We start from the raw sequence: 23,540 nt of genomic DNA, 5'->3' as shown, positions 1-23,540 counted from the left end.
AATAGTAGTTCTAACGCAATTTTTAATCCAATTTTTTTTCTACATGCATATTCTCATTGGGACTAATTGATTAGCAATAACATGACAATATTATGTCCAAAGAATTCAGGCTTTTTGTACTTTAACAGAGGTGAAATGACTAAAGAATGCACACACTTCAGGTATTATTCCTTTAAGAAAAATACAAGAATGCTGACAATTTAGCTTCTTCTAGCCAATGCTATAAGTACAACCTAATTTGAGTAAAATATAAATATGGGTAAATCAAATTCCTATTTCACCAGCAAGGCGGGCTTGTTTCTATAGATGGGTCATGTGATGGTTGTGGCCCTCATGAGGAATGGAATGAAGAAATAGAAAGGACAAATAGCTGGGCAAGAATACGAGAAAAAAACAAACAAAACACTTCATCGTGACCCCAAATCTGCAAGCAAAGATGAGCTCAAGCACAAACACACACACATGCAGTCTCCCAGGGTAAGAGAAATCATGGCTGTGTTAGTGCTCCGAGTTCAGCCATGCAAATGATGTAAGGAAGTAGCTCAGCCACACACACACACACACACACACACACACACACACACACACACACACACACTCACTCACACACAACTTGAGTCGTGTTTTTAAAGGACAAGGCCTATGGGACAGTCAGTGAGCGAGAATCAATGAGGAGGCCGCCACTCCCTCAGCGTCTGCGACCAAGCGCTACATGGACGCCTTTGTGTGTGTGTGTGTGTCCTATCATAGAAATAAATACTTTTATTGAGCTGAGTGGTAGACTATAGGCCTCATTTGGATTTAAGGTGCAATTAATCCAAACTCACTTTGAGATTATTCCTTAATAATGAATGAATTTGAATGTCATTTCTATTTTTAGTACCCAAATGTGATTGAGGGAAATATTGCAGGTGGTGCTTTGGGGTTGGGCTATACTATGAAGTACTGTGGGTCCCCTAAGACGTGTCATTTAAGTGCACGCGTGTATAGAAAAAGCAACAAAACACTCAGTGACATACTTGAGTGGTCATTGCACATTATGGGCCCCCTCCACTTTGTGCATCCCGTTGGGAGAAACTCACTTCTTGGATGTATATCATAGTCCGTTATTATTATTATTATTATTTTAACTGTATGAGATTTTTGAATATGTATGTTTATTTCTTATCATTTACTACATATGCTTTTTAAATGTACTTTCATTTGTATTATCAATCATTCATTTTCTCAATCGCTTATCGTCTTGCAGGGGGTGCTGGAGCATATCCCAGCCAATAAAAATCATTGATTTTGCACAGTTTCTTGCCTATAATAATTATAATAATAATCACTCCCCAACCCATGTAAGGATAAACAGTACGGAAAATGAATGCATATTAATCATCATCAGCTAACAAGAATAACAATATTAAAAACCAACGTTAAATTTGTATCATACCTACTGTACTGTTCATTCATTAAAAAAAAACATTATTTTCCTGTTTGAAAATAGAAAAACATGCCACATTAATTGTAATTAAACTGGTCAAAGAAATACTAAACTATCTTTTTCCTCTTTAACTATAACTGTTGATCTTTGAGAAGTTGTTTGTACAAGACAATTTATATTTTCTTGTCACTAAGTAGACAATCCTAAAAACAAAAGGCATAGGTAAAACCTGTATTTTATTTTTTTGGTTCCTTTTTTTTAGTCTGAGGCAGATAAGTCCATTAATGCTATGCCTCTCCCCCACCAAGCAACACACACACACACACACACACACACACACACACACTGTACACTCTCTGCTTGTCTCTGAATTATGGATGGAGGGGCCCCTTGTTTTTCTGCTCGCGCTCGGCCCTGTGTCCACTCAGTGCACTCTACTAAACACGCACGCTTCTTATTTCGACATGGAGCGGGTTGGACTGAGAAGGAAAGGGGTTGAGGGTTGTACAGCGGTCGGATCGATGTAAATAAAGTTTGGTGGGAGGCCGGAAAAAAAAAAAACTTTCAGGCCCACCTTATTACAGAACCTTTTGACACATGATTAGAATCATTTTGCCCAAGTGATGGAATTTAACTACAGCTGGACATGACAAAGTGGGGTACTTTTATGGCATTTTCAAAATCAGGACTATTGATATGACGCTCTAAAACAAGCAATACATTTAAAATATCTCATCTCATTTCATGTTATGAACCGCTTTATCCTCACTAGGGTCATGTTGATTGTAATGTAGAGTTTTTTTGTGAGGAAAAGTGAATGAGTGAGCATGGAAGAATGATAGAAATAAACTAAATGTGGCATTTTGAACCCTGATTTAGAGTCATGACTCTTTGGGGCGCTTGGCATGGCAACATACACCAAAAATAACTGCATTATTGACAATGCAACATAACTTTGTTGCCACTTTAGGCCCACTTACTTCCCTCCCATTTTGCCTACTGGTGTGGCAATAGATTCAATCAATTTCAAGAAGAACTCCAATCACAAATCAAATAAAACTCATTAAAAAAGAAAGAATTCTTCAACAGCTTCTTCATTCAAACCAGCAAGTGCTACCAAAATCAGCAGCCCACCCGCTGGCCGCGTCCATAATTAGACTCATTAGGAAAACTCCCAAAGTATTTCTGTTAGCTTAATTAGAACCCGGGAGCTCTCATATTAGCCCTCAAGTCCCCGCAGACGTCAGCACAAGCTAACATAAACGCCATAATACCGCAAGTTTTGAAACATTAAATGCCGCCACCGACGTATATTTCCGAAGGGAATTAAAGTAAAAATACACTTTGACTTTTTAACTGCCATTGACAACAATATCATATATTTTAGAGCTTGTGAATGCGCAAATATTGTTTTTTTTATCCACGCCAATGGTACTGAAACAAGATGAAGTCCATGGTTTGGCTTGCATCACCATCACATTCTGCCGCGTCCTTTCCAACCAGATTGAAATAGCTTCACTTCTTGACACTCTTTGCAGCATTTCTCACCCCAGCCGGGGGCTTCATTAGAGGCCGACCCCGGCAGCTTGGGGGCACTCGGGTGGGGAGCGATATATATATATATATATATATGGGAGGGGGCTCCGTACAGAAGCCGCCGTTGCCGCCCATCTTTGGGCTGGAGATGGGCCAGGCTCCCCTGAGGCGACCGACCTCCTGCTTCTCGAACGGGCCGGCGAGGAAAAGAAATAAATAAAAAAAAACCCTCAACAGCATTTCTCCTTTGAACATCTTCCTTCTCTGTCTCTTCTCTTCTTCCTCTGTGGACCCTAATGAATGATTCATTTAACCCCTCCACCACCTTCCACTACCACCCACCTCAGGAACCCCACTGGCAACAAAAGAGGAGCAACAAACGCCCGCCATTTGCACCACCCGTCCAATTAAAGGCAGTGTTTGACAAATGATTTTACACAGGCGCGCTATGTTGATTCGCCTAATGAGGGGGGAAGATGTTGGAAATGAAAAATGAGAGAAAAAAAGGCTATTGGATGAAAAAAAAATCAATTACCGACTGTTATTATCTGGGAAGAAGCGTTAGTTGAACGGGATAATTGAGGGTGACGCCAAAGAGTTAATTGCCTTGATGCAACCAAATGTCTTGTGTTGGAAAAATGAAGGCAAATCTCAGGACGCCTATGTTTCAAAGTCTCGGACTTCTTGTGAAGGAAGTGCTTTTTGATTGGTCGCGCTTCAACTGGCGGAAAATAGAACATTGCCAAGAAGAAAAAGAAGATGAAGAAGGAAGATGAGGATAAAACAAACAAAAACACGCACTCCCCGTCTCCCCCTTCCCAGCATGAGATCAGCTTTATGAATATTTCAGGCAATTATGAAACCCGCAAAAGAAAACACAGAGTAAAAAAGTAAAGAGCAGACGAGAACGGGTCGAAAACGAAGGGATTATGGAGGGTAAAAATGTATAGCGGCGAGTTAGCCTTGAACACATACAGTACATGCGCTAAAAGTATCATGAAATATTCACGCTTAAAAAGCGTAGCGTCCCGGGAAAGGGAAAGCGTTTGTCCCCTGAAGGTTGGAGGTCGCGTTAAACTTCCTCGTGGGCCTCCAGGCTCCTTTTGGCTTCTAGTTCAATCATTTTAGTACCACAAAATGGGTAAATGTATAAAGTTGTCAAATTGATGGCCTAGAGGCCAGAAAAAGTCCGTCACTTTGTGCAACCAGCGAAACTAAATCATGTTTTGACATCATGTTAAAATTTGAAAAACAATATAGACATATATGTAGAATATTCACTCTATTTTTAAAATAGTTTTAGGTTTTTTTAATAAACATCTACTTATTTTTTAACATGTATATGTATAAAGTAATGTTAAAAGTACTTACTGTCTTTTTCAAATGAAAAACAAATGAGTAAAAAACATTTAAAAAGACAAATGTTTTGTTTTTTTATGAGAATATAACTAGTTAGATGTCATATTTTAAAGTCCAAATTCTGACTTCATGTATATAGAATTATGACTAGATTTTAACTTAGAAGTATTCTAAAAATTCTTACTTTCTGAAGTTATATCATGACATCTGATTTTCGAGTCAGAATCTTGGCCACTTTCTTTCCCCATGTGGCCAAAATCCTCCTCCATAGTTACCCAGAATAAAAAAAAAGTAAACTCTTTTGAAAGGCTTTGGTCACCAACCTCATGCACTCCGACAAGAGACTGGAGGAATTGACAAAAAAAAAAAATCAGTTCCCTGAGTGGGACTTGGATTCTCCCTACAAAGAAGCTTCTAGTTGTTCCATCTTTGCAGACGTTTGGCAGGAAGATCTGAGCCACTCCAGAGACACAAAATGTCTGCCCGAAGACGTCTCCGCCAAGCCCAGTGGCAACACTTCAAGTTTACAGTCTTTCACACAGGATCTATCCTACTTAATCACAATGCCAGGAGGTTGGCTGTGGTGTCTTCAAATTTCAAAGCCCACCCGAGGTTTCCCCAGATGTCCCCACTCCCCGACCCCCAACGCGACATATTAAAAATGAACGTAAAAGTCATAAAAGTCCCCAATTTGTTTGGATTTGCAAGAGGTCCTCCCTCCCTGATTGATGTGTGTTTTTCTTGCTTTTTTGATCCACGATTATCCAGGATAAATAATTGACAGTACTTAAAAAGTTAATCGCAAGTCCTGCCGGTAAAGGATTTGACGGGCGTGCCCAAACGCCGCTTTGAAAAAACATGGAGAGGTGTACCCCCCCCCCCCTAATTGGTACTTAAACGTTAACGTCGAGCCAAACTGTTGCTATCATAAGAAATTGATGAATTAACCGAGTGAGAGTCTGTCGGACGGCAAAAAGAGAGAGCGAAGCAAGCGGGAGAGGGTTCTGAATCTTTTAAGAGGATAACTTACTTGGGCAAAACAGCTGTTTATGCATTATTTGTGCGGCGGGCCATTTACCGCCGTTTAGGATGAAAACCTCGGGTTTCCGTAGTGTGCAGGGGTTGCCCGCGGGGAACGCGCCAGGAGGAGGAGGAGGAGGAGGAATTTTCGGAAGGGACCGTCCGTCACTGATGAGACGGGATGAAAAATTTATCGCCCGCTCGTTTTGGTTTGATAGAGAGGACCACGTCGGCCTGTCAGTCCGAGGGTGTCCATTTAAGTGACAAACAGGCCAGAAGGGGATTCGGGCGAGAAGGGGGAGGCGGAGACAGGAGGGCCTATCAAGTGTTTAGTGACAGTCTGGGAACTCATTTAGTCTATAGTGAGTTGTTTTTCTGGTGCACCAGACTGAACTTCTTAAATGGACTGAACTGGTTCAAAGTACTACGTCTCTCATCTCATCTCATTTTCGGAACCACTTTAGGGTCACAGGGGGGGTGTTGGAGCCTATTCCTGGGCTAACTCCAGGCCACAGGTGGGGTATACACCCTGAATCGGTGGCCAGACGATTTCAGGGTACAAGGAGATGGACAACTATGCACACTCATACCCAGACCTAAGGGCAATTTAGAGTGTCCTATCAGCCAACCATGCATGTTTTTGGAATGTGGGAGGAAACTAGAGTACCCGGAGGAAACCCACGCGGGCCCAGAAGAACCTGCAAACTCCACACAGTCAATGGAAGTGAATGAGTTAATGGCTACAACCAATAAAATCATCTAGAGGTATAACTATATATAGCAAATTAAACATTATTATGTATATTTATACTAATGGAACAAAGTTTCCAGATTAAATCAATGTTATTCATGTCCAACAAAGGAAAAAACAATGTATTCAAGATGAGAAGTACAACAATATAGGCTGGATTCAATCTTCCTGTGTGGACCATGTTCAAAGATATTAATCATTTACGGGCAATAGAAACTATTTAATGGGCCTTAAAGCTCTAAATCTAAAAGCCTTAGAATATCTATTTACCTTATTTTATTTACAACCTTGTTCATGTATAAATAATACAAAAATACATGATTGAAAGTGCAGATAAAGCAATTGTGGGTTGATTAACAGTGTTAAGTTCTTCTAAAAGCATTCATACTTTGCAAATAGTATGATCAAGAACTTCATCCTCTCAATTTCATCCATTTAATCAAACATGGTATGCTCTTGTAGTCGTGTGCTGGCTGTTTTATTGCCCGCTGTCACCTGTCTTCCCCGGCCCTGTCATCCCATCGACTTGTTGCCGCGGTGACCGCCTCGGGCGTCAAACACGTCGGCGAATGTCAAGCCCACAGCTGACGCTGATGGCTCCCGACGGCCACTTTTTGTCGCACGTTTGTTCACCTGAAGCAAATGTGTCATATGAATACCCTCAGGGGAAACACACATACAGTTGGAATATGTTTCCAAGGTAGGAAACAAATCAACAATTTCTTTGACATTAACATTGATGACATCCAATAACCTCAATAACGTTCAATAACATCAATGTCACAGAAACATCAGCATTCATTGGCAGTCCAACTAGTGTAAATAAATTCAATTAGATAATTCTTATGGCTGTCAACCTGGACACACACTATGTAGTAGTGTGTTGTTTGTTTTCATTTGCAGGTATATGGGGCTGAGGCTCCACCCCTGTGGCAAAGCCCTGCCCAAGCCAAAACACCTGTGACTATTTCCCCATCATCACTCCTCCAATCAAGATTCACTTCCTATCCTTATTTAAACCCTTTTATTTCCCGTACCACTCTTGATTCTCGACTTTGACTCCCTTGACTGCCTGGGATTTTAAATACTGAGGCAGTGGAGTCCTTACTTTCTTTAGAAAACACATTGTTTTGTGTTGAGTCAAGTTTGATTGCCACAGCTTCACCTGATATTGTGAGTACATTACTCCATATTGAGTATTTATGTTGACAAGTTCAAATATAATTTATAAAGGTTCATGTTTTGTTGAATAACCAACAATAGTTACTTGCCCTATGAGAGGTTAAAAGTCTGTAGTGTTAAAAGTAACACTGCTTCACTTTTTTTTTTAAAAGAGTAGCAAATGATTTGATTGCAGTGCATCAAAGTAATAATAAATTACACTATTAGGGCCAAAAATATGCAAAGATTATTTTGGACTTTGGAAAAATGATGCACAATTTGGTATTTGCACAATAGGATTTTGTAGGTTAGTAAAGAAAATGTTTATCCATGTAGATGACAGTTGAACATTCGTACTAAAATTGTTGTTTTTGTCATTTGCTGACATTGACAGAGTTTGGGATGTAATCCCATTAAAAAAAAAAGGGGGGGGGGTCAAATGAACCAACGTCTTATGTAGTCAATGGCACGGAAACATGATCATTCCTGTCAAATTTATGAAAGTCTTTTCCTGTCAATGACGGTGAACCAGTATCACGTTACATTGGCAGATGATTATAGCAGATATATTCTGGTGCGTTTAAGGAAGGTGGGGCTGCATGCTAAAATGGTAATGCGTTTTAAATGTCACGGGAAAGGTACGCTTCTCATCAACCTTTGGTCACCCGTCCGCTTTGAATATTCTTATTGGCGTCATGTATTAATAATGAGAGTTGAAAAGTAAGTCAAATTTAACCTTCACCATTCCCGCAGAAACTATGAATATTAAAGAGGCCCATTATGTGTACCTGATCTGAAAGATTCTTGACCCTCCCACCTGCTCCCGCCTGTCACCGGGAAGAAGTTTAACAGGCTAAATTGTAGGGGGCGCTGTATTTTGCATGGGAATTAAACACTGCCGATTCCATCATAGAATATCAGGGGATTGATATTCAGACCCATTTATCCATAATTGTCATATCAATGTGAGATCATTGTTATTGCGAGGCTTGTATTGCAAATCGGATCAGGTGCTAACCAAAGCTTCTCCAACCCTAATATATTTGACTTTTGTCTGTTTGGATGCATTCTCACAGAGAATAGAAGTGGGTCACAACATTTTTGTCATTGTGTTTATAAATTCAATGACGCCTGGTCTTTGAAAGCTGGGTTAATTTGCAAAAAAAAAAAGCCGGGTGACGTTTGAGCAAGGCAATTCTGGTCCCAAAAAAAAAAAAAAAAATGAAAGTGTAAATGATTCAGAAGAAGCGATGAAGGCACACAAAAAAATGACTGCCCCCCCCCCCCCTTCTGCGTTCGTGATCTCGAACCTCCTTCGTCCCGCGTCTGTCACCCCCGCTGTGTCTCCTCATCTCTGACATCACGGCTATTTAGCATGCACAGACGCAGTTGGCGTAGATCGGGCCAAAGTGGGACGAGATGGAGGCAGGGGGGGGGGGGATAACTTGAGGGGTGGGGTGGGGGGGTACGCTTCCTCCCTGGATTAAGGCTTGATCAAGGCGCCATCAACACACACTCTCTCGCTCCCAACTTCCCCAAGAGATCTCCAGAAAAAAGGGGGTGGGTTGTTTTTTTCGGGTGCTGTCTACCCTCGATGGTGGACAACAAAGACAAGAGGAAATGTTTGCTTCCCGCTTACTGTCACTTCAGATGTTGTGGCATCCGGGGAAAAGTGGCAGGCACTGACTGGATTTTTGACTGTTACAGCATCTCTTATGTTTATTAGCAGTGTTTATAAGGCTGTTTTTTAAAATCTGGTTTCCACCAGAGAGTGGAGGTGCTACTGCCAAATGGGTCAGAGCTTCAAGACTAAGTCTGAAGAAATTAAGGCATTCTCTCATCGCCGCTTATGGCCAGAGATGTTCAAAACTGGCAACCAAACAGTTTTGGGGTCTGTGTATAATCCTGCTTCAACGTGCATCATTTATACACAAAAGTGGCTTGCAGGTGTTATGGAATTTAATGGAATAGGTGTCAAAGTGGAGGCCTGGGGGGCAAATCCGGCCCACCGCATCATTTGGCCCGGGAAAAATAAATCCGACTTTTATTTTTAGGATTTAAATGACAATGAAGAGATTAGATGTATTAAATTTCCTGATTTTGCCCCTTTCAAATCAATACTTGTATTTTCTATAATCATTTTTTTCTGTGTTTTTAATTCATTTTGGAAAATCTAAAAATATATTTAAAAAAAAAACCTCAAATCAACATTGTTTTATATCAATAAAAAATGAATATTCTGGGCTTTAATGTTGATATTAAAAAAAAAATCGAAATATTATATCTAAAATGGTCTGGCCCACGTCGGTCAAGTTAGAGCTGCATTATGAAGTGGAATAGTAGTGGAGCACCAGTGCCTCATTAACTTTTTGAGTACTGCTACTAGCGACAATTGTCAATCATTCTCCCAGAGTCCTCTTCGGACCCTACGTTCGACTCCTCTGCTAGTCTAAGCGCGATCGATACTTGCTGAAGGTTGGAGGTAGGCTCACAATGATGTAGGAGACCGATCGATAGATGCCTCCTTCAAAAGCTTGTTTTCTCACCTGGACGAACTGGGGAAGCGGGAAGAGAACGTGAGGAGGACGCCAAAATGAGCTGGAAGGCTCTGCTTCTCATTTTAGAATCATTTCGAGGGTCGGGTGTCGAAATCTCTATCCGGCAGACCCACCCTAAGAATTATACTGATGCAACATTAATTTGAATTGAGATATTGACATATTTAATCACATTTTATGATCAAAAAACTGATCAGGATTTTGAGATTCAGAGATAATGTCATGTATGTTTGTCAGGCTAAAGCATTTACATTAACGAGTGCAAAGACCCTCCTGGGCGTCACACACTGCTTTTAATGAATCAAAGGAGAGAGAGACAGTGGGGTATTACTCTCACCTTATTTTGAATGTTATAGCTTTTCATTCAACAATTCTGGGGAAAGGGGGGGGTCATTTTTTAGGCATTAAAAAGGATTTGAGGATGCCGTCTGGCCGCCTTTAATACAAATCATGTTTCAATCGCTACTTGAAGACCTTAAAGCTCTCAAGGGGACTGGAGTAATGAGGCCTGCTGGGATTTCAATCACTTTTTTTTTACATCTGCTGGAAAATGCAGGACAACAAAAAAGAAGGGAACATTCACTACAGACAAACACCCCTTACCCCCATTTTTTTCCACTTTTGGTGGAGCTAAATTGGACTTATTTTAAGCAATTCCAAAGAAAAGAGCACATGCACACAAAAAAAAAACATACTGTTTAATACAACCGTTTATGAAGTGAACACTAAATCAAGTGGGACTTTCCTCAAATAGATATATATATATCATCTACTTGAGTGCTTTTTTGATGTTTGCAGTGATAACATATGTTTCTGACTCAAGGTGTCAGCCATCTTTCAACACATTTTCACCATTTGATCCGTGGGTGCTTTTATTTGGAGGGTGAGCAACACCCCTTAAAAAAAATCAAACACAAATATAAATATCAAACCGTTCACAGGGCCCCCTTTGAACAAGGCTCCTGCTGGAGAAGGATTGAAGATCAAATCCACCCCCTCCCTCCTCATTCCGAGCCCTAACATCCCAGTCATGCTCCCTACTCCAATGTGGTTTTTGTTTGTATATCAACCAGTGCTTGGATCAACAAACTTTGTGGAAAAATGTATAGTTTTGAATACTCCCTGGCGGAGATAATAACGGCCAAGTAAGTGATGGAATCACAGAAGGGATCATAAGCTTTGGGGATATTCAGCTCACACTGGTGAGTGACAGATAACCTCCCTTAGCGCTCTTTATTGATCATTCCCGTTTGTCTGTGTCTCACTTGGGGTTGGTAAGGTTTTAATACGGTTTGCAGTGACCCTTGCATGAACTTTGTGTTGTGTGCTCAGCAGGTCTGAGTGCAGCTGAGTCAAAATGTTATACTAGTTGTAAGGCATTTTTGGTAGAGATTCTACCTCCATCCATTTGATAGTGTACCTATTTAAGACAATTACTAACCACTTTTCTCATGTAAATTTTATTCTATCATTAGAAAATATCTTGAGATAAAACAGAAATGGTTGATTAGGACTTGAGGGGAAAGTATCATTCATGGGTGTAGTTAGTTAGGGTAGTACTGTAGTTTGGTTAATGATTTGACAGGAATTAATTTTACAAAATACTTCAGGAAAAATTTGGCCTGTGTTTACTTCACTTCTATGATGATGTATATTGGAGAATTTGGTGGAAAACCACCAAGTATAAATAGTTAGTATACATAAAAAGTATACTGTATTTTTTCACTTTCCCTGCTTTTTTAGAGTTTTATTTTTTCCTGACAATTAAAAAAAACATTTTTTTTACTTTGACCACCTCCAGTTTTTGGTCTTACAAACAGTGTGCCTATACTGACATTATGTGTTCACAAGTAGTACTACATCTATAAAAACTACATAATGTTGAAATGAAGTATCAACAATGTACAATCAAACAATATAATTTCTTTTATAATGTAACTTAAAAAGGAAAGATTATGCTATATAGTCAACAATACATGAATAAAAATAAAAATGTGTTGTGAAAAACACACTTCAATCTAATGTAAGTATGAATAAAAACAAATAGTTGAATAGATGTAATATGTAGGACACAAAGTGGACACTGCCATTTTGAAGCCTTATTACTTTGTAAATATATATACTTAGCGGTTTTGCATTAATGAAAATTTTGTGATGTTTACTAAATGTGGCTGAGGCATTCGGAGATGGGTTGATCCAAAGTGCCGGCCAATAGAAAGACCCAATTTTTTCCAAAGAAAATAAGCAGATGTCACTTATGACCTTTAGAGAAAAACAGTTTTTTTTCCACAACACATAACAATGATCCAACACATGTGTCAGCAAATGAGTGCAATTTGAATTTGAGGTGTAAGTTTCTTTCAAATTGTCTTTTTTTTCTCACCTTGTTGTACCCCGAGATTGCCACCGTGATCCATTGGGGGGGGGGGGGGGGGGCTTCCTACTTTTCACTTGGGAGTGGTGTGGGAAAAAAAGATGTGTCTTATACAAAAGGTGCCCTTTAACAACCGGTTTCCTGTTTCCTTTTAGATAGAATCAGTAAATTGAAAGCACCCAAGGGAAAACAGGCCGACACACAGACACCGGACTGCCCCAATTTAAATATATATACACATATATATGACAAAAAAAAATGTTTAACTATTATTTTGATTGAGGGGTTCAGGTGGTCGTGTACATGGAGTCCATTTGAAACCCTTGAGGCTTAAAAAAGATGTTTCCCATGTTGTCCATAGCATGTAATGTATGTAGGTCAAGTTTGCAAGTTGTATACGTGGCCAGAGAGTGCCAGTCATTCATTTCTATTGTGCATCCTGTGTGAGAGGATGCAATGAGAGGAAGCCATTGAATAATTCAGCATATTTCCTGAGCCATAATGGCTCACTACCGCTGATGGCACTGCTGGGAGGTTAAGTGCTGCTTCTTGGAGCATCCGTCCGTCCGTCCGTTCGTTCGTTCGTTCGTTCGACCGACCGATCATCTTTGGGGTTCAGCCGCAAATGATTTACGTTATTCCATGAGATAAAAAAAAAAAAAAACGACTACAGTGAATTGCCACATTTGAAGAATCACTCACATTGATAGTGCTTTTCAACTGGGTTAACAAGAATTGTCCATTTGCAAAAGCTCTTCCCCATCTAGATTTTGCTCACTATTCTGTCAAGGTTTGAGACTTTGGCAATCAAATCTATGGCAGGGATGTGTATAATAGTGATTTGTTTTGGAGAAACACCAAAGCAATGTACTTCAGATTTACGCACAAAGGATTTAATGTGGTAAAAATGTATATGTACCATATAAGCATTTGTGGTTAAGGGTTGCAAGCAAAATCTGAGAAACTGCTTAACCATTGCAGCAAAGTTTGTCTATGAAAAACTAAATGAAACTATTTTTTCCAAATCTGTGCTTTCCCCATCTTTTTAAACAGGGTGGGAAAATATTGCATGCAGATGCTTTATCGGATGCGTCCTTGAACGCAGAAGCTGCATGCTTGAACAGAGGCCAACAACTTCTAACTGACATTCCACGTTTGACTTTCACTCCGAAAGGATCGTCTTGTGATTTAGTCCAAAAAAAATGAAGGAGGAACGCTTGGGAGGGGATGAGTTTGAATTCCACGGGGGAGTTGTTGTTGTTGTTGTTGTCATCCCAGCAGCAGGAACAGGAAGAGAGTTGAAACTTGCCTGACCTCTTGACCCCTGCTGATAACATTCCCATCCTGCACCCCCCCCTAAGCCCGCTCGCCATCCCTTCAACCCTTTGTGAAACTTGTATTTTGCAAAAATGATCGAAAAGAGAGTGCTTTGAACCAAAGATTTGAAACTTGCAATAAAAGGCTCACCATAATGATTCTATTTCGATTAGGAGATGCAACAATTGTTGATACATTAGTTAGGAAATCCTACTACATTATTTAAATAAAAACAACGAGCTAATAACCAGAAAAATAAGCTCTTTTTAACCTTCTGCTGTGAGTTGAAAAGTAGTTGATTACTAATAGATATATTTGTTGTTTTACTAGCATCCCTCCCAAAACAGATATGACGTTTATGTAGCATCCATTGAATTAATTTTGTAGACCTCAGGTCATTTCCTGTTGACTTTTGGTCATTTTTTTTTGTTTATGTCCCTTCCTCTTGATTTGGGGGAATTTCTGGGTCACTTCCTTGGGACAGGAATGTCCCCAAATGAATAATAATAGCCAGTGACTCAAAATCAACAGGACATGAGCTGTAAAAGCCCCCAAAACCTGGGAAGACTGTCTTTGAATGCTTCAATTCATTTTGACATATTTTTATCCAAATTTTTTTTTTTTTAAATCCACAATTTAGGTAAAATGTAAAAATTAAAGTGAAAGTTGTCATTTTCCCCCGTTTCAATTTTTAATGTCATCAAATTTTAAATCCAGATTATTTGTTTTTCCTTTTCTTTTACCACATTTTACGATACTAGCAGATTCCGATCTTCTGAGTAATTTTCCCTTCTCCACCCTGAACTTTGACCCCTGGCTCATTTTGCCTACCCTATGTTGACAGCTGTAAACAACAAAAAAATCATAGTAAACATTCTTGGTTTCTTCATGATTGATTGACAGTTGTATGGGCCTTTGACAGACAGGTTGCTTTGTCCCAGGCTGGGGAAGGGGACTCCCAGGGGGTACAAGAGGATAGGGGAGTCCCCTTGCTTAGATAGAGAGGGTCAAAGGCTGATTGTCTGTTGTCAGGAAGAGTGTCTTTGTGCGCCATCCTCACACATTCTTCAATGATCACTCGTTCAAGTGTCGAGCTATCGGATCGCTGTCACTAACTAAAAAAACAGCTCTTATCTTGAGTCAAAAGTTAATTGTCGTCAATGTATTGCCTGATTTAAATACTTGATTAGCGATAAATAGAGCCAGACTATGTCAGGAAGTATTTTTAAATGAAGTGTTTTTATAGTCTTACTGCGATTTAATATTAATCAACATATTGATATTCATGGTAAGGAAAAAATATATGTAAATACGTAAGATTGTAGCCGAGGGAAGGGAACTGCACAGTCACTTCTAGAGCCAGCCCTAGTTGACAGATATTTATGGTAACTTTTAACTTTTACTCATCACTTAATACAATATGTATTCATATTATGAACTGTTTATCCTCACAATGGTTCCAAGGGGTTCAATACACACTTTTTTTAATATTTATTTTTATTAACTATAAAACGTTTCTGTTGTCTTTAGCATTTTGCAAGTCTACTCTATGAAAAGTGTCATTGAATCTTTCATTTACTCCTAATTTACAGCTTCTCTGGCTGTTTAATGTTCTCCTATGTTGAATCACAATATACAGTATTCCAATGTATTTTGTCTTTTATTCTATTTACTCAATAGATACTAATCTCGTCATTTTACCAATGTAAAAAACACACACAGATGTTGATTGGTGTTTGGAAAGCTCTTTTTTATTAGAGGTCATCAGCAGGCACACCAAATAGCCAAAAAAAAAAAATCAACAACCAGAACATACAAACAACAAGCACACTCATAATCTCATCCTGTACTCACTCCATGGTGGGGCATAACTTTGAAATAAATAACCAATGACACAATCTGGGCAAAGAAATATGTGTGTACTGTTTATATAGCATACTAATAAAAAAAAACAATATAATATTGGATTGAAGATAGACTTTTACATATATTTGCTCCATATATTCTTCTTAAATTGCTCTACAACAAACAAACAAGATGTCAATTGTGTACCAAAAGCTTATGTCGTGGTTATACATACTGTGTGAAGCAGGGGTGGGCAACCTAAGGTGAATGGGCCAATATGCGGCCTCTCCCGGAAGCGCATTTGATCTGGCTCCTCATGCAAACCATCCCAAAAAAACAAAAACAAAATGATAACCTTCCATAATCTCAATACACATTATAAAGTAGCCCTTGAAAGACTGAAAACTGATGGAAAGAACGTCAACCAAACACGCTGCCTCCCCCCCATGCCAAAAAATACTTTCCATCCATGTGCGTCATACAATATGAAACAAATAAATATTAAAATATAACACGTACCTCTATGCGCACATCCATGAATATATTGAAGTTTTCATTCAAATAAAAGTCATTTTCTCCAACACAACAGTTCAAAATAGTTCCCGTGACTGACATCTTTGCATATTTCATTTTCCTTATGGTCTGTTTTATTCTTGCAAGGATTTCATAGGATTTGACAGCCAAAAAAATACACCATGCTGAACTCATTTACTGCTTGTTCACAGTGAATGATCTCTGCCGGATTCCCAGTTCAAATGGATTGGACCTCTTTTTTTGTCAATGACAGTATAGTGGATGACATTTAAAGAATTGGAATATTATGATGATAAATTCCTAACACTACAACTGACTATTTTTAGGCCATTTATAAGAAAATAAACAAGAATACACGAGAAAGTAAACATTGGCTATTATATTTATATGATTGCATTTTTCTGATGGCTTTTAAAATGGTTATTTGTTTATAAATTAATACAATTTAATGAAATTCAAACAAAAATACACTCTAAATTGCCCCTAAGTATGAGTGTGAGGGTGTAAAAACTGAATGAATAAATGAATAAAATTTAAACCAGCAATACACATCGGAGGTCCAATTTATTTAAACTAGAAAGACTGGCTGTAATTGCTCACGTTTCAGTGCCATTGACCTCAATGGACATCCAATCCATTTGAACTGTGGCAGCCAATGACTTAAATGTATACTCTGTAAAATACATCAAAAATAAAAATCCAAATTTGTGCATGAAAGGCTTCAAATATTTTCTATCCTACCAAATCCTTGTGCATCATTTTTTTAAATTCTTTTTTTTTTATGTTCCACCCTTAATTCTTCACTGTTCATGGAAGCACAATAAAAAAAAAATCATTTCAACGCCGTTCGCTAGTATCTGCGTATAAAAATATAATCGCAAAGGAAGGTTTTAATGCTTCGGGTGTTGTTTTCATGCACCCCCCAAAACACACACTCGTATGTTCACTTGAGAACACACACACACACACGTCTTTCTTCTCTTCTGTCCGCCAAAACACCGCAACTCCATCCTGCATTCTCGTCTGGCCCATTAAGAGCCATCACAGAGATAATTGCCCGTCTGATCAACTCTCGGGTGGGAGGCTTTTAGCCCACAGGAGAGGCAGGGATAGTAGGATAAACTGGTGAACAGGAGGAGATGGTTGGAACCATGGTTTGGGCGGCGGTCTTACCAGGAAACATGGCGACACACTGAGAAACCCGAGCGGACCAGCGCATAGATGTAGCAGCGAGGCTAAAAAAAAAAAAAAGACAAAGACAGCTCCCTTCTTCTCATGCGTCCTCATCTTCTTCATACATACAGTACATCAACACACATGCATACAAAGACACAATGGACTAATGTCCATCTAGTCCACCCTGCTGTTGAATAACCCATTTGCTAAATGTTGTAGGATACTGTGCAAAAGTCTGAGGCATGGTTTTGTTTTTAGTGAATTTGTGAGAAGGGCTGGCGCTCTGGTTTTTGGTGGCGGATCTTGTTAGAAATGCAGGTTCTAGTCTGGAAGTTTTAAGTTGCACAATAAGTCACCACTGACTCTTTAAACTGAGTTTATTCCAAGCATTTCAATGTTTTTAGTCACGGAATTAGTTTACCCAATTGATGACCTCCAACTTTTGCACAGTTCATTCATTCATTCATTCATTCATTCTTTCGTCTCCCATACCACGAAACAGCTTCATTTTGCACAGTCTTGTCCTTCTTTCTTAAGTGTCAAAATGTTCCAGAGATGGTGAAAATGAATAGCCCCAAGGTCTACTTTGTGTGAGTACGGATTTAGGTAGAAGGCCTTTCTATGAGATTTTTGTTTTTTTAGATAAATGGCATGTATCTTGGTCAAGGACTGAATGAAAAGTCCCAGAAAACACATTTTGATCCTCCAGAAACGTCGGAAGTTTCCTGAGATTGAACCTAAATCCGATTTCTCTCAATGGCCTGCATGTTTTACGCAATGCAGCATACATTTGATGGCATTGAAACTCCGTTCTGACAGTGTGCGGTTCCTTTTTTTTCAAGTGCGTCAAAGTGGTTTAGCTCTGCCGAATATGTTCGCGTAATTGTTTGTTAACCTTGCATCCCAGTGATAGAACCTTTTGAGTTCCTTACGCACAGTCCATATTCTGGATTTCGACCCCAAAGAGTCTGTAGGCGTCCAATAATACATCAATATTTTTAGACATCCCGATTAGGCAGAAGAAGGAAGGCGAGTTCAATGAAGTTTTTCAGGTCGAGCTTGTAGTTTCCAAGGCGAACAGGCACAGTAAAGCTTTTTGGTGCCTCCTGAGCTGGAGAACAGGTGGATGCATACAAGGTAGGTGGACATTAATAAGGCAGGCATCAAGATGTCACCAATCCAGGACTGTCATACTGACTTTTCCACAGCTTTGCTAACAGAGGGATGACCTGGGCTGGCATTGGAGGCGGAGATCTTGCGGCACACGGTGTTGGTGTTGCTGCACCTGCAGCCGGGTCGAGTGGCCCGATCGTGGGCGCGGCGGCACAGTGCCAGGCACAACCGGGCGGGGGGATAGCAGCATAGGCAGGGCAGGCAAAGAGCTAGGACGCTCATGGTGCCCCAGCGGGCCAGGGCATGAGCCGGGTCGCAGGAGCACGGACGATCGGCGCAGTCGTTGTTGTCGTCGTCCTGAGCCGAGCAGTGGTAGAAGATACCCTTGACGCAACACAAGCAGGTGCCGTACTCCACCGCGCTTTGGGCCGAGCACAGGCAACGCTGACCGCATGCCCAACAAGATGGCAGACGGCGTGGGGCGCAACAATCGTGGCACTTGCAACGAGCGCAGCGCTCGCAGATGAATTGGTGCCGGCCCAGTTCGTCTTCGGCTAGGATTTTGCTCAGAGAAGTGTCGGGTTTGAGCTCTCCTTTGGGTTGAGCGCGCACAACCGAGGCCAGACCGGAGTGGGAGGGTGTCGGGCCCGTCAGCAGCCTCTGGTCCGAACCGCCGCTGGTCCGGGACATGGAGGAACTCACCGTACTGGAGCGGCTGATGCGAGAAGTGTGGGCGTGCTGCTGACTTTGACTGCGGGGTAAGGCGGCAAGGTGGGGTGGCTGAGGGTACTGCGAGTATATTCCATGTGGGTGGCGCTCATCGTGGCTGTAGAAAAATCCAGACTGGGACTTCAGTTCCAGCGCCACCGGACGATCTACGTAATCGTTGCGGGCCCGGATGGCGCGGATCTGCTCTAGCGACAGCACCGGGACCTGTTGGAGGTCCACGGTGTCCGGCTCCATCCTAAGAGAATGGGAGCCGTCCAAATGTGACTGCCACCACGGGTGGTATCAGGGTGGGAAGCACCGGGCAGGCCTAGCCTCAAGGCACATCAGACAGACCTGCAGGCAATTGAGAGAGTTGGTTAATCACTTTACACTACAATGAAGGATTTTTTTTACAGTACAGACTGATGTAAAGGGCCAAGATTTGCACATGAATTCAACAAATCAATGTAAGACATTTGGCCTAAACAAATATGAGAATATCGGTCATAAATTAAGGTCATTTCTTGTGATAGTTTTAAGGCCAATCCATGTATCTGTATAATTCAGCTGGAAAGATGTCAGATAGATGTTTGGGAAAGGAAAAAAAGACAAGTCCAGGAAATGCATGGGGCAGCAAAGTAGACTCAATTGAATAAAAGCTCCAGATGAATGGATAAGCAGATCCGGGAAAAGGAAGGCAGAAGTCTCTTATTAAAGACAATACATACTCGCCTCAGACGACAGCTTGAGGATTGCACCCAAAAAAAAATGAATAGTTTTTGGTAACTCATCCAATCAAATTAACAAAACAAATTACCATCAAATGTCAACTAAATCCTATTTTCAGGCAGATCAAATCATCTTGTTTCAACAACCAGTGAGTTAATGTCAATCTGGAAACATAACAGTGGACTTTTTGTCATTAACAGTTAAAAAAAAAAGTGAAATACAGGAAATCCTAACCAAAGGCCAGCAATCTGGTAACCTGAGCAAAGGGCCAATTCCGGCACTGAGGGAGTATCAATGTGACGGGACGTGAGGACTACCACACTTGCATGTAGCAAAGTATGCACTGTGCGACTGTTTTGGAAGATTCACGAGTCATTTTCAGAACACAATCAAATGTCATTCATTGCAGGATCTTTTTTCCTTCTGAGGGGAAAATAAAGTATTCAAAATGCACTCACTCAAGGTCGAAATGGGCGTTATTTGCTTTGACTTCCGTTGAATGTGGACGGTCGATGGGGATTTTTAATGGACTGAACAAGCTCTCTCCATGATGACCTCATGCAAACGACCTAGCTATTTTGAAAAGATACTGAAAGTAAATGGGTGAAGGGGGGCACGTGCATATTATCTCCAAGAAGAAACTACTAGTTGAAGTGTAAAAAAAGAAGTGGTAAAACAGCACTTGATAGAGGTAACTTCCACTTTTTCAATGAGTATTTTTGGCCTTCTGTATACACTAGGCTCTAAGACCCAGAGGCTTTCCTTCTGTGATGGTCTCCTGGGAGAAGCAGTAGCAGCAGGATTGGATGACAATAAACTTGATGAGATACCGGATGTTCTGAATCTGACCGTGACGGAAAGACTGAAATAGACACTGAAGACCGACCGACCGACCGGGAGGGAGGGGAGGGGAGCGAGGGCGGTCACAGGAAGGGAAGGGTCAGCCAATGACCGAGGGATCACGACGCTGTGAATGATTCTGAAATCTAAATATGATGAAAGGATGTCTGAGGGAAGGTCGCAGAGCAAGCACTCCCATAGGAGTGAGGGACTATTTTTTGGAGTTTGGACAAGGTCCCACGAGGGCCATGATAAATTGAAAGAAAAGTACGAATCAACAAAAGACTATTTTTATCATATATTAACATTTGCAATTTATAGGTTTGCTTCCTAAATTGGTTTTGTTGTAGATACTAGAATTAGATTCATCCTTGGACACTAGTTTCAGTTGCAATTATGTATTTTGGTAGTCATTTCTGTCATAAGCAGTTCCAAAATAAAATCCTGAAGCAAAACATGTATAAATATTGCAAAACATGTATAAATTAATGATATGTTCCAAAACAGCTCAATTAAAATGAACTGAATACAATGCACTGCATGGCTAACGTTGTCAATGATGAAATGACTACTCAAAAAGGGTTAAGGGCTATCTTCCAATACTTTTGTATAGCAATTTAAGGCAACTCTAACCTTGTAAAGTTTTCTTTTAGTGCAAATCGTACATTTCCGCTGCACTGTGGTGATACAGTACATTAGTTGGAGCATTAGTGCTTCTGCAGTGGCAAAAAAAAACAAACAAACACCATTCATTCCCTCCCTCCTTTCCGCCATCATCCATTCATCCATTTCATCATCCGAAAACCCCCTCCCTCCCTCCCTGCCTCCCTCCTCACCCCCATTTCCATCTCACAGCTCCCCCTCTGAGCCTTGGTTGGTTATTCCTCCAAGCACTTCCCCGCTCTATCATTCACATCCACTTTCTTTCCCCACAACGTCACTCCATCACTCCCATCATCCATCGGCCCACCCTCCTCACAGGCCCACCACAGCGGAGATGGGTATCGACATTCTGCATCCGACCTTGAGGACAATCGATGGCAAACCCTGCAAGCACGTCCCAGTCACGTTTACTCACACAAACGTTATGGGAGGGGACATGATTTTTAGGGTTATGTGAGCAAAAGAAAAGAAAAAAAAAGAGGCAAAAACTGTGATTTTTCTTTTTATTCAAAGCCTCATGAATGTTTTTGATCGGTTTCACTATACTAGACAGGTCCCTTATAAGAAAAAAAGATGTTTGAGAGAGAAATATGTTTGCATTTACTGAGTGTACTTTAACCACTTTTACTTTACTGTACTTTATTAACAGATATTTGATATCTATCGCTGTCTATGGTACTGAAACATGAACATTCACATTGAGTCCTACTAACTGTAATTCGATTTTAGGACATTTTTGGGTAATATAACTCTCACTTGTATAATTAAAGACAAAAAATGTCATATTCATTTATGAAACAGTCAGGAATACTTTCCAAATATGACTTTGTGACTTTTTTGGGCAAACTTTTGGAATGAATGTATGCCTCAATACATAAAGTTCACTTGTGACTGCTATAGCAAACTTTTGTCTTCACGAAATGATGTACATACTTGATTTTTGGATCTTAACCACAAACTTTTAACATTTCTGAAAGGAAGCACTTACCTCTGATTTGATTGAGATCCATTTTGCACTCAGGCAGCTCCTCTCCTAACGTCCTTTTAATGCAGTTTATCCTCACGGAAACTAATGTAGTGATATTTACCCTACACGTCTGTGGTAAGTAGAGTGACTTACTTCACAATCCTTTTCAGAGTTTATGTCAAAACAGACCCTAAATGTTCATATGCATGTGCATAGAGGAGAAGAAAGGCTTCATAGATGCTTTCTATCGCAGGATGTAGCCCTCTTCCTCCTTTTCCCGGAGCTGGGATCCCTGTGCGTCCTCCTGAGGTCACCTCCACCCCCACCACCACCACCACCGCTTTTCTTCTTCTCAAAATGAGGCAGAGGCTATGCCTTCTCAGGATGCTGAAGAGCTGGAAACTCAGAGATGAGGAAGAAGTGTCTGTTTCATGGACAGGAGTGGCTTAAATGGTAAGAAAGTGCATAAAAGTCAAAAGATGGAAGGCACAAATTGTTCCAAAGAACTCCTTTCCCTGCCCTCTCGTAGCGTCCAGAGATGAATGGCTCTTAGGGCTGCGCTCTCACTCTCTCTCTCTCACTCTCTCGCTCTCTTGCTCTCTCGTGCACACATATACTCCTCCCTCTGAAACCCCCACCCACTCTCATCATTGAATTAAAGGCACGTGCATTAAAGAAGCAAATGACAAAAGGAATTGAACTCAACCAGTTCAAGTACTGAGTCCAAATCAGTTAATACAAAGTGCAACTAACTTTTTTATTGGGTGGAAATCATCTTGACCACTTTAAATAGGACAGCAAGAATAAAATCCAAATATAAGATTAAAGTCTTAATATCAGTTGAATAAAGGCATATGTTATTATATGATTGAAGTCATAATATCGCTGAAAACAATTAGAATATTATGAAATTTAAGTACTTGTATTACATTTACATTGCATAATGTGTACGAATGCAGAGCAGGTCATTTAGAAACATTTGCTACCGTAGTTTCTGCATCATAATGTGCATCTAAAAGCCAGCAGTGCACCTTATTGTTCTTTCTTTGGATTGTCGTCATGTAATCAGGGCCTAAAATGAATTCCAGTCAGTGGCATCTCATAGTTTCACAGTAGAAAGATGAAAAGAGCAACATTACTGAACGTCTATCATTGTCAATGACACTGAAAGTTAAGCGGTCACACCCACATGGCCTCTAATTGCCACTGATATGTGGTTTCGCAGATGAGTCGACACACCGATCCATTAAGCCACCGGGACTGGCTTGATTTGCTCTTCCGGATGAACCCCCTCCCGCCTCCCCCCCCTTGAGATAGCCAGATTGGCTGTTGGCCAAGCGGCCATTTCCTGTGTCTGAGAGGAGCTCTAGCCACCGGGGCTCAAATCCATTTCCTGACTGAGAATAAAAGTTTTAATAATGAGCATCAGTACATCAGTGGCTGTCAAGCTCTTCCTTCGC

At 40.5% G+C, this 23,540-nt stretch overlaps 1 protein-coding gene and 1 long non-coding RNA gene across 2 annotated transcripts; one reads left to right on the top strand and one right to left on the bottom strand.

The window, feature by feature from the left end:
• Positions 1-7,148: 7,148 nt before the first annotated feature.
• LOC144213077 (uncharacterized) lies at positions 7,149-23,424 on the top strand. Its single transcript, XR_013329875.1, has 3 exons — positions 7,149-7,268; positions 22,334-22,533; positions 23,306-23,424. It is a non-coding gene; the product is annotated as an uncharacterized LOC144213077 (long non-coding RNA).
• On the bottom strand, positions 17,882-22,643 carry LOC144213075 (protein sprouty homolog 3). The gene is made up of 2 exons (XM_077741332.1): positions 22,102-22,643; positions 17,882-19,235 (listed from the first exon to the last, which is right to left on the bottom strand). Exon 2 carries the CDS (start codon positions 19,134-19,136, stop codon positions 18,249-18,251), a length of 888 nt encoding a protein of 295 aa, XP_077597458.1. The 5' UTR covers positions 19,137-19,235; positions 22,102-22,643; the 3' UTR covers positions 17,882-18,248.
• Positions 23,425-23,540: the final 116 nt, after the last annotated feature.

Source organism: Stigmatopora nigra, chromosome 19 (genome assembly GCF_051989575.1).
Source record: "Stigmatopora nigra isolate UIUO_SnigA chromosome 19, RoL_Snig_1.1, whole genome shotgun sequence".
NCBI lineage: Eukaryota > Metazoa > Chordata > Actinopteri > Syngnathiformes > Syngnathidae > Stigmatopora > Stigmatopora nigra.
The sequence above is the reverse complement of the archived record's forward strand: the minus strand, read 5'-3'. Positions and strand labels throughout refer to the sequence as shown.

Bases quoted from the DNA above. Each gene is read 5' to 3' on its own strand.
- LOC144213075 (XM_077741332.1), bottom strand. From the start codon at position 19,136: ATGGAGCCGGACACCGTGGACCTCCAACAGGTCCCGGTGCTGTCGCTA.